The 11,168-nt window shown below is 46.4% G+C and overlaps 2 protein-coding genes across 2 annotated transcripts; both read right to left on the bottom strand.

Annotated features, from left to right (window-relative positions):
* Positions 1-743: 743 nt before the first annotated feature.
* On the bottom strand, positions 744-2,531 carry LOC119291967 (eisosome protein SEG2-like). Its single transcript, XM_037570775.1, has 3 exons — positions 2,233-2,531; positions 1,091-2,108; positions 744-1,006 (listed from the first exon to the last, which is right to left on the bottom strand). The coding sequence occupies exons 1-3, from the start codon at positions 2,394-2,396 to the stop codon at positions 995-997; spliced, it is 1,194 nt and encodes a 397-aa protein (XP_037426672.1). The 5' UTR covers positions 2,397-2,531; the 3' UTR covers positions 744-994.
* A 413-nt stretch (positions 2,532-2,944) lies between these two features.
* Positions 2,945-7,418, bottom strand: LOC119291968. Its single transcript, XM_037570777.1, has 3 exons — positions 7,140-7,418; positions 6,617-7,035; positions 2,945-3,537 (listed from the first exon to the last, which is right to left on the bottom strand). Exons 2-3 carry the CDS (start codon positions 6,886-6,888, stop codon positions 3,480-3,482), a joined length of 330 nt encoding a protein of 109 aa, XP_037426674.1. The 5' UTR covers positions 6,889-7,035; positions 7,140-7,418; the 3' UTR covers positions 2,945-3,479.
* Between the last annotated feature and the right edge of the window lie 3,750 nt (positions 7,419-11,168).

Below are 11,168 nucleotides of genomic sequence, written 5' to 3'. Positions count from 1 at the left end.
GACCAAACTTTATCCGGTTTTGAGACTTGAAGGACCAAATGTATACCAAAAAACTTGATGAACGAAGTCTATACTTTTGGGGAATTTGAGTGACAAAAACATACTATTCTCATTCCTAAACTATCTATAGGCCGAAGCCGAAGCACCGGGATCTCCATCCCTCCCTGCTGCCGGAGCAGCAGATGGAAGGAGGGAGATCCCACAGGCTCGCCGGCGGCTGTTGAAGATGGGAAGTGGATCCCCGCGCTGTTCGTCGCTCACCAGAGAGAAAACTGGGTCGCGGGGAAATCTGGGCAGTTGTCCGGGTGGAGGGAATCCTTTTTGTAGATAATAACTGAAGTTCACAACATGAAAAGCAGGCAGGTACAGTTCAGAAAGGTGAAAACGAACTCAAATGTACTCCCTCCGTTTCAAAATAGATGACTCAACTTTGTACTAACTTTAGTACATCATACTGATTATTGACAAAGGGTGAAATAATAGTACATCATATTGACAATGCCACACACCTCTGAAATGCAAAAGCTGTATAGTTCTCATTTTCCACTGCAGGGGAAGACAAGTTTGCATGATATTATCTGAAATCTTGTGCTCAGATGTTAATGATAAACCACCTAGGTCCATATTCATGTTGTGAGCTATAGAGCTTGCATGTATGTACAGATCATCATGATGTTAATCTTAAGCCTCCAAGATAGTGTTGTGAGGTGCTGCAGATAACAGAAGTTCAGAAGAAGAAAAGCTTGCAAGCAGTGCAAAATATTGATTATTGACAAAGGGTGAAATAATAGTACTACATCATATTGACAGTGCCACACAAAAAGAATTACCATGCTATATAGAATGCTGACATGACATGTTTACAAACACATAAAAGAATCTCTCACTCATGGAACAATCTCTCACTCACTCACACTGTATCTTCTCTCTTAATTCACAGCTCTTCTTTCTAGCCTATTTCATCATAATTCTGGAGGGCAGTTCACCATTTCCATCAAGCCAAGTTCTGCATTGGGTAAAAAGTAACATCATGAGCGCCACACATTTGGAGCCCGCAAATGCATCAACCAAAGCTCAAATCGCTGCTCACCTGCCCAAATCTGCTCCTGGTCTTCATGAACCCGCCTCTCGTCACTGAATCATCACTGCCGCCCTTGGCGCCGCTGCAGTTCCAGTAGGCCCCCACGGTGCCGAGGATCGGCATGTCGTCGGGGCTCGGGCTCGGGGACCGCGACCGTCTCGGCGACGAGTTGGCCGAGGAGATCTTGATGTCCTCCACGGTGAGGGCGCCGAGGATGGGCCGGTCCTCCCGGCTGATCGGTGAGTAGGACCGCACCGAGTAGTTGCTCTCCGGCGTCCCCGAGGAGCCCAGCCACGTGGAGAGGCTCGCGTCCACCGAGGCCTCCTGCTTGCTCGGCGTCCTGGGGGTGTAGTCCCAGCTCACCGCCGGCTTCTCTTGCTTCATGGCCGGGGCGGTCGCCGGGTCGTCGGAGAGAGTGACCAAGTTCTCCTTCTCTGAATCCTTTGTCACGGCTGTGTGAGGTTTGGTGGCGTCCTTCCACTGGCTGAAGTTCTCCACCGAGTTGAGCACCTCGGCTGCGGGCGCCTCAGCTGCGGCACCAGTCTGGCCGGCGCCGGTAGCGGCATTGTCCTTGGCGTACGTCTTGGGCGCCGGGAGCAGGAAGAGCGAGTCGCACGCGTCCTCCTCGCCGCGCGCGATGCCCAGCAGCCCGCCGTGCTCCTCGTCGTCGTCCACCGCGCACTCGTCGATGCCGTCCAAATCATCGTCCTCCTCCTCCTCGTCGTCCTCGTACTCGTACTCATCGTCGTCGTCGTCGTAGCAGTCCTCGTAGTCGCTGTCGTCGTCGGCGCCGGCGCAGTTGCCGTACCTGTGGTTGAGCGGGAACGCCTCGGACTTGGCGCACTCGGGCCCCAGCAGCGTCCACGCCTCCTCGGCCTTCGCCGCGGCGCGGCCCTCCTCCTCCTCCGCCTCAGTCGCCTCCTCTCCTCCCTCGGGTATGGGCGGCGCGTCGTAGGCCGTGACGTTGGGGTCGAACGTCACCTTCTTCTTGGCGACGACGGCCAGGCACAGGTCATCGGCCGAATCCCTAATCAAGCAGGAAGAAAATCAAACCGAGATCGATCGATCAATCAATCACGAAGCAGATCAACAACGGCCAATCAATCAGTGAGTGAGTCTGGCAGTAACCCTCGATGGGACAAGGAACGAACCTGAGCTCGAGGAGGGTGGCGAGGAGCGGGGCGGCGGCGGCGGCGGCCTCAGCGTCGCGGGCGGCCTTGGAGGGGGAGTGGGAGGGGGAGCGCTGCTTGCGGCGGCGGTGGCGGCGCTCCTTCTTGGACTTGGCGCCCCCGAAGCAGCCGAGGAAGCAGCCCATGGCTGGCCTGGCGCGTCGGTCGTCGGCGGCGAGAAGCGGCGGTGAGGTGGATGTTTCGGGGAGAAGAGAGGAGAAGCGGCAGCGGCAGCGGCTAGGAGTAGTAGTGAAGGGGGCGCGGCATTTGGGGGAGGAGAGAGGCTGCCGTTGGGGGAAAAGGGCAGAGCCCGAGTGGTAACGGTCGTGTTGACCCAGCTGGCATGTGACCGTTGGATGGGCGGACGGAACGGATGGGATCCGAGGACGGAGGCTCCTGACCCGTGGGGACCGAGACCAGAATGGGCCGGGCCGTCGGATGTGTGTGTGTGTGTGTGTGTGTGTGTGTGTGTGTGGCGGGAATTGCTGACACATATACGTAACAAGGAAACAGTAAATTTGTAGACTTTAGCTTTCTTGTCGTGCACATGGCAGGAAGTGATGATTTTTAACAAAAAAGAATCAATACACAAAATGTTTGAAAAGGTAGTACTTGGCTCTGAGCAACTTCATCTTGTGCCGAAAATAAAGAGGTCCCTTTTGATGACAGTGAACTGCCCAACAGGGCACAAGAATGTTACAAACCTTGCACTTTGCCATCACACCATCCATTGGGCATCAATTCATGCAAAAATAATGTTAAGCGTGCGATGACAGCATCAGACTGACAGACAGGAACATCAGCTAGTTAGTTAACATGCCAAGAGGCAGATACTATTGACAAAAAATCGGTCGCAATTCCAGCCCCGCAAAAATGCCCGTGTCTGATTCTAAGAGCATTTTGCTTATCACACATAAGAGCAAGGCTGCTGCTGCGAACGCCGCGGGTCACTTTTTTCCATTTCTAGTCTGATGTGTGGCGATATCTCAAAATTCTGACGCAACTTCCAGCTGCTTGCGCACTCAACAGATTATATGGGCTCGTCGTCGCCAGTGCTTGCTAGGTCGCAGCCCTGACTTGCACTACATGAGATAGTTTGAGCCTGTTGGAGTGAACCTTTTTTCTATACAAGACTGTTAGGCCAATGCATAACATTAAGATACAGCTCTTGCTAAACACTCATACTCTCCACCTGCGCAAGATGCACCGGAGATTCAGCCCTGCGATATTTACATGACTGAGCATATGCAAGTATCCAAATAATCATCATCCGAGTCACTTGAATCACTGCAAATTGTCACAAAAAAAATGGCAGAGCAATTAGAGGAAGAAAATCAAGAAGACAAGCAAATGTCAGCATGGACTTTCTTGAACTACCAACATAATTACAGTTCAACGCGCCCTTTTTAGATACGACCTCTTTAGATGCATGGGGTTATTAACGTATTGTATCTCGGCCAAGATACTACGATCCCAAAAGAAATCATTTTCTATGAACACATACCATTGTACCCAATGTGGATTCTACTGTCAGCTGATGGCAGCAGAAAGAAAGACTGATGAAACAAATTATTTATTACGCATCTGCAACTTCTAAAGCCTATAAAGGTACTGGTCATTTTAAAAAATAAGCAAAATTTGGAACTGTAAACTGATCTCCGAGGACTAAAGGGTGCAACAAATATGCAACTGCAGTCAGGTGAAGTAAATATACTGAGAGAGAGAGAGAGAGGACAGAGAGAGAGAGAGAGAAGAGAGAAGAGAGAGAGAGAGAGAGAGAGAGAGGACAGAGAGAGAGAGAGAAGAGAGAAGAGAGAGAGAGAGAGAGAGAGAGAGAGAAAATCATATGCCAGCAAGTTTCACTGGGATAATTAATGTGTAATATACTAATACTGCTCTGATTATACTGGCCCCATGAAACTGTGACTCGAGATTTCTAGAATCTAAATACAACCTCATTAGATGCATGGGGCTATGTATTGTATTAGGTCTATTTCAAAATATTTTAAAAACATCTAGCATCCCAAAAGAGAACAACATTTTCAATTAACACATATCATCGCACCTCATGTCAGTTCTATTGTAAAGCTGATGCCAGTACAAAGAAAGACAACCTGAGGTAATTGAAGTTCTTACAGAAGTATACTTCAGCAGTAAAGATTAAGGTCCACTGTAACTTACAGACTGATAAAACAAACTATTCATTACGCCTCTGCAACTCCAAATCCTATAAAAGGTACTGCTCGTGTAAAAATAAGCAATTTGGAACTGTAAGCAATTGCTACACAGTGCGACAAATGAGAACCCTGTCCCTGGTTGGGGGTCGTATGGAAAAAAAGGTGAACAAAAGAAGTCATGTGCCAACAAGTTTCACTTGGTTAAACTGAACTTACACCGAACAAAGATGTAGGGTAGGGTAGGGTACCATCACGGGACTAATCAAACTGCAACTGTGAAGAACATAAACAAGGGTTTCCTAATATCAATATGAAAGTAACAGAGCTTACCTAAGCTTGTTCAACTAAGATCAGATTACAGTTGTGTAATTTCATGGTTGTTAAAATAAATGAATGTTCCGATGCAGATTAATTTGGACTAATGTAATGGTCTTGTGTAGGCGGAAACAGGGCATTTTCAGGTGAACTGTCTTCAATTCATATGGGGTGGTTCAAGTCCTCAGTCCTGAACCGCCAGATATCACATATTACCTCAATCCGACAATTAGACTACCATATTACTAAACTTGCTTGCAGCGTAACTGAATTTTGCATCCAGAAATGTTACGGATAAGTTCAACATTTCCTGTTCCAATGCAGGAGGCCTTAGAACAAGTTACATAACTACAGCTGTTATGAAATGAAATAAATAAACCATACTGTATTGCCACTTTAATTACTGTTTCCTTGTTACGTATATGTGTCATCAATGCTAGGTTTTTAACGAAGTCTACGTCATGGGTAGGGTAAAGGTCCGAAGAGCAAGGATGGGGCACTAGAAAACAGTGACAGGGATAACCCCTGACGTGGAAGAGTGGCTTCTGAACGGGATAGGTTTCCACTTTAGCTCATAACAGTATAATGTATAATTGCCCAATTTACTGAAGATAAATCATAATAATCAACATTAATAATTACATTTGGATCTACATTTATTAGTTGAAAATTTGAGGAATCAGATGTTCAATAATCTACTGCTAATTAGCATTAACATGTGCAGCCCCACCCCAACATGCATAACTAATAAATAAATTTTGATAAATGACGAGGTTTAACTCGTCTAAATTTTCAATAAAATTTCCAAAAGTCTACTGATACTGATCAAAATTTCAACAATTTGTTTAATCAAATCGCCAAAGTCTACTCTCAGAAAATAAAATCGCCAAAAGTCTACTGATCATGGCTTGACTAGAAATCAGGAACTAAAGTTAAAAAAATAAGGAACTAGCATACAGATTGAATTATATTGCCAAAAGTTACAGTATCAACTGAGAAACATATACAAACCACCTTCACATATGACAGCACATATCATTTGTATCCCTATAAGAAGAGCGTACCAAAAGTAATAGTAGACCAATACACAGTTTTTCTTATAGGCTAATGGAGACATAATACTGCCACTGAGGCCAAGAAATGAAGCAGCCTCATCATAAATTCTCATCCTTTTCCACTTTGAAGGGCTGTTTCATTTCCAGTCCTTGATACATCAATAATGACCAATCTCTACTCCAACAAATGGTCCATAATTGCGCACCAGCACGATTATGGATTAGTTGCCTAAGACTTTATGCGATCATTTTGCAACACCGGTTCGTACTTAACTTTTACGGCACCACAAGTAGAACATGTTTCTGTCTAATCAGTTCACAGCGGACTCGGGGTGAATTTATAGGTTAGGTAAACGACAAACTAGAACTGAAATTATAGCCACATGTTACTTCGGAAGAGTTCAAGGGAAGCATAGACCCCAGTTACTTGAATTGGATGTTGAAAAGCCCCCAGGCACAATAATTCAGTTCACCTAGCTAGCTGAAATTGGCAGATTGTAACACCCCAAATGGATCACATGATCACATGTTCTAAAGTGGTATCCTGGCAGGACACATATCATTTGATCACCGAACCTCGTGACTAGAGCAATCATTTCCCCCTTTCCTGCTTGACAAGAGACGCCCACCTAAGAGTTCCAACTATCCAAGCAACCCCCTATGCAGCTAATTTGGGTAGCCAAACAAGGAAACATCGGCATCGGCATCGGCATCATGTAGTGCAGGATCAAAAGAAGCATGGTGCGTCTATCTAGCACATTTACGGCAGCACAAAAAATAATATTGAAATGATGCACGGAGGTTGCTTGGTTTGCTTACCTAGGCTGGAATTCCAAGACCTCGGCGAGCTTCTTCCCGTGGGTGTCCTTCCACTGCACCCGCCGCTTGGGCCCCTTGTAGGCCTTGCGGGCCGTGCCGCCCTCGGGGCGCCGGGGCAGCAGCGCCTTGCGCTCGCCGACGTTGTCCTTGGAGCCCCCCACGGGCGCCGAGGACGTCCGGTACACCGCCGCCGACGCCGCCGCCGAGGGCGAGGAGGGAGGCGCCGGGTTCTTGCTGTTGCACGAGTTACTCCTGAAGGCTCGGCGATCCATCGCCGGGTGGCATCAACTCCCTCCGCGCCGCTCTCGGGGCAGGCACCTCCGGCCGGGCTCCGGCTCGGGGGCAGAAATCCAACCGAATTGGATCTTTGGGGCCGAGACAGACGCCTCGAGGGAGGAGGATTCCAAAATGCCCCCAAGCTGATAAACAAAGACGGAAGGGAGACGGGAATCGGTGAATCTCGGGGGCGGAAACGAGCAGAGGAACCGAACGAATCTGCGGACGGCAAGAAGAGCGAACGGACCTGGGGAGTTGGGCGCGGAATTGGAGGGAGATTCCTTCCTTCCTTCCTTCCGGATCGAGGCGAGGCCGAGGGAGGGGGGCGACGAGGAGGAGGAGGAGGAGTGGATTCGGCGGGATTGGATCGGAGGGGCCGGAGAGGAGGAATGGTGGTGGTGGTGGGGGCGGGGGACGGCACGGGGCCGGAGAGCGACGCAGGCGGGCGGAGCCGGTGGTGGTGACGGCAGACCCGATCCCGCGCGTCCTTGGCTCTCCTTGGCTGGCTCCCCCAGCCAAATAACCACCGGACCCGACCGGACCTCCCTCCCTCCCCTGTCTCTTCCCTTCTTTGTTACCATCTCGTTTATTAGTTCCTGTTTATTTATAACTGGTTTTTTTATTGCTGATGATGGGGATATTCTTGTACGTGTATCCAACTTTATTATTTGTAAAAAAAAATACTCCCACGAGGGAGCAACATGTTTGAATCAAGATCACCACTCATTGTCAACTTTCCTTCTTTATATGATCCTGGTGTAAATGACACTAGGATATTGTTTGTTTGGTTATAAAAAAACTTAGGATATTGATTTGATTTTTCAAACACGGTGTAAACGCAATGCTCACATGGAAAAGGTAGATGAAGGCACACGAATGCGGACCAACGAAGACGGGATCCAAGACGTCAATCGAATCCCGTGAAATCAGCCGGAGACAACTTCCACACGCTGTCCAACGACGCAAGATACACCGTCAGAATGGTTGTTGGGCAAGGAGTCTTCCAGGACACAAATCCTAAACAAACACAAAAAGATACCTAAAAAGGAGCAGGAGCCCTTCTGCCGACCAGGGTCGGGGTCCAACCCACCTCAAGAGACAAGGCAGACCAGCGGTGGCGCCGCCGGAAGGCAAGGAAGCCCTAACTGCCTGAGTCACGAGAGACACAAAGACGAAAGGGTATGATGGAGGTATTTACGTTGTGTCGTGCCTGGTCAAGTCATGCATGTCCGACAAGTGCTACGTTATGTCATGCCTGGTCGGTAGGTGCTACGCATGACAAATCTTTCAGAGTCTTCGATTCTAAATGAATGCGTGCAGGGCGGTGGCGCCGTTGGGCGCCGTGGTGGCGTCGACGGATGTCTGGATTTGGCAAGGATGATGCGGATCTCTATTCTGAAGATGGGTCAGCGGTCCGAGGATGATGGCGGCTTCTGGCTTCTAAAACGTGTGCATGTGATGCGCGCTTTAGGTCTGCTGCACCGGTTGTTGGTCCCGATACGTTAAGTGGATGGATCGGCAATGACATCGGTTTTAGATATGGGGGGTGATAGAGCACTCCACATTATCGAGCTTGTTGGTGTGAGTGGTGGCTTCGGGTGGCTTGATGTATTTTATTGTGAGACCTTTGTGAAATAATTAATAAAGATAGTTGTATGCATCAATTGATGCAGATGCCGGGGGCTTAACCTCCTTTTCCAAAAAAAATGATGAAGGTATTTACAAGCACAAGAGTACTAAAATATATTTGTAACTTTTGGTAAGAACATGGTGCATTACCTCTTTTTTTCACCTCTATCAGGATTTTTATTTCTTTTATAATGTCCTGGATATGTAATCTAGTGTTTTTGGTGAATATTAAAAACTAGCAACATGCTAGGATCAAGCTCGTGACAGCCATGTAATGATTGGCGATGATAGGGATGTGCACGTGACAAGACCTACACTACCGTGCATCGCATGGAAATCGGATGTGGTCTGTGGTCCGTTTATTGTAGCTCTTCCCTGTTCCAATAAACACTATTGGTCTCACAAGAAAAAATAGCACCCTTCCATTTTTATTTTCTCAAATAAATGACGCTATCATGCCAAGTCATTTGGAAGACTTTTTTTGTGTGGGCAGTTTTTATTTGATTTTTGCCAGACTATGGGCATCAAGCCGCTATTGCGCACCATTTAATTAGCCCACACATGACATCATATCCCTTTTTTCCTTTAGTGGGACTCATTCTCTTCTTCTCACATCATCATCCTCATCCCCCACTTATTGATTCTCAAGCCGACTTATTGAGTTGATCGATAATAGGTAACTCGAAGACGTATATAAATTGATGGCTTTGGTTCTAAGAGGGCGAGGTGGTACTATTTATTGATAATAGAAAGATCTGGGCAATTCCTATTTAGCGCTGCAGGCGCATGTTTCTACTGTTTCCGCAAACCGGCGCCTCCAGCAGCTCTCTCGCGCCTGTAGTTGGGCCGGCCCACATTCTCTTTTCCCTGTTTTATTTAAAACGCAAAAAAACCGTACAAACGTGCGTTCGCGTGATTCGAACCCCGGCCACTTATCATTCACTACGCTGAGCTAACCACCCGACCCACATCACGTTCGCGACAACTCTTGCTTTTGACTTTCTTTTATTCTATCGTTTTTCTTGGAACTGTTTTCTTTATTTGTTTTTTTATTTGTATTTTTCCTTTTTTATTGGAACAAATTTGTTCATTTTTTCCTTTCTGCTAAATGCGTGAACGTTTTCTTCAGATTCGTAATTTTTTATTCAAAATTGATGAACTTTTCTTCAAGATCGGTGAACTTTTTTCAAATTTGATGAAATTTTCTTTAAGATTGATGAACTCTTTTCAAAATTCTATGAACTATTTTCAGATTTGATGAACTTTTTTTAGAATCTAGGAACTTTTTTAAAAATTTCATGAACTTTTTTAAAATTTGATGAAAAATTTCAGCATTGATGAACTTTTTTTTGAAATTGATGAACTTTTTTTCAAATTCGATGAACTTTTTTCTGAAATTAATGAACTTTTTAAAAATTTGATGAACTTTTTTTTGAAAATCAATGAACTTTTTCAAAATCGATGAACTTTTTTTCCAAATTGATGAACTTTTTAACAAAAAAGTTGTGAACTTTTCTCAAATGCGATGAACTTTTTTTTTAAAATTCTTCCAAAATCGATGAACTTTTCTCAAAAAAATCAATAAACTCTTTAAAATCGATGAACTTCTTTTCAGAAATTGATGATTTTTTTAAATTCGTGAACTGCATTAGAAATTTAAAGAATTCTTTTCATTAAGAAATAGACATTTTCGAAATTGTTTTGAAATAACTCCAAAATCTTAGTGGGATGGTAATTGGTTGAGTAATAAATAGCGCGACTGTATTGGTTTTAAGACAATTCACGTTCCTTTTATTCACCGGCTGTCTAAAGGTCTAGTGGTGAGGCAAAGCAATTGTTAACTGTGCGGTGCGAGACCGAATCCTCAAACTGCCCATTTTTTATCCCGTAGTTTTTCGCGAATGGATTGGTTCTGGGCCGAGTATAGAAGCCCGGAGAGGGGGCGCTGTAGGCGCCATTTCCACGTTCGGGCGCCTACATCGCCGAATAGGAGCTCCCAAAGATCTGACTAATTGAGTTAGTGTTTTTTTAGGACTAGGAGAGGCCCAACGCAACATGTGTTATGTAATTGCAGTCGGCCTACTCGGAGTGTAGCATGCCCCTTTACCCACATAAAGGACTGACTCCCTGTAGCCCTATCAAAGGAAAAGAATATGGAGCAGACTCCTCGACTACATGGTTTGGAGGCCCAACCTAAAAATATAGGACACGTCTAGCGGGCGGCCGTCGGCCCGCTAGCACTTCCGAGCGGCCGTCAAAAAAGGAAAGAATTGGTCCCCCGATCCCATAAAAGAAAATCCCTCCCCCAGTAGCAACAGACGCACGTCAAGCCAACAAATCACGCGATGTAAGCGGTCCCCATCCCCAGGCCATCATGTGCCTTTCCCTCCCCTCCCCACTGAAGCTCTCACCGCCCCCCTGGCCACCAACTTTTTCTTCCCACGCCTTTTCCTGCTCCCACCTTCTTGTTCCCTAGAAAACAAAAGGTTTCCTTAGTGAGGATCTCCATTGCCAGAGCTACCATGACAGATGAATCAAAGTTTACTAGCAGCGGATCTGGAACAATTTGCTGTGAAAAAAAAGAATAAAGAGTGAGGACAGATCAGAACTTACCAGGTAGCACCAACAAGTGTGAAAAAGGAGGTGA

The sequence above is a fragment of the Triticum dicoccoides genome, chromosome 4B, assembly GCF_002162155.2.
Source record: "Triticum dicoccoides isolate Atlit2015 ecotype Zavitan chromosome 4B, WEW_v2.0, whole genome shotgun sequence".
Taxonomy (NCBI): Eukaryota; Viridiplantae; Streptophyta; class Magnoliopsida; order Poales; family Poaceae; genus Triticum; species Triticum dicoccoides.
Note: the sequence above shows the minus strand (reverse complement) of the source record. Positions and strands in the feature narration are given on the sequence as shown.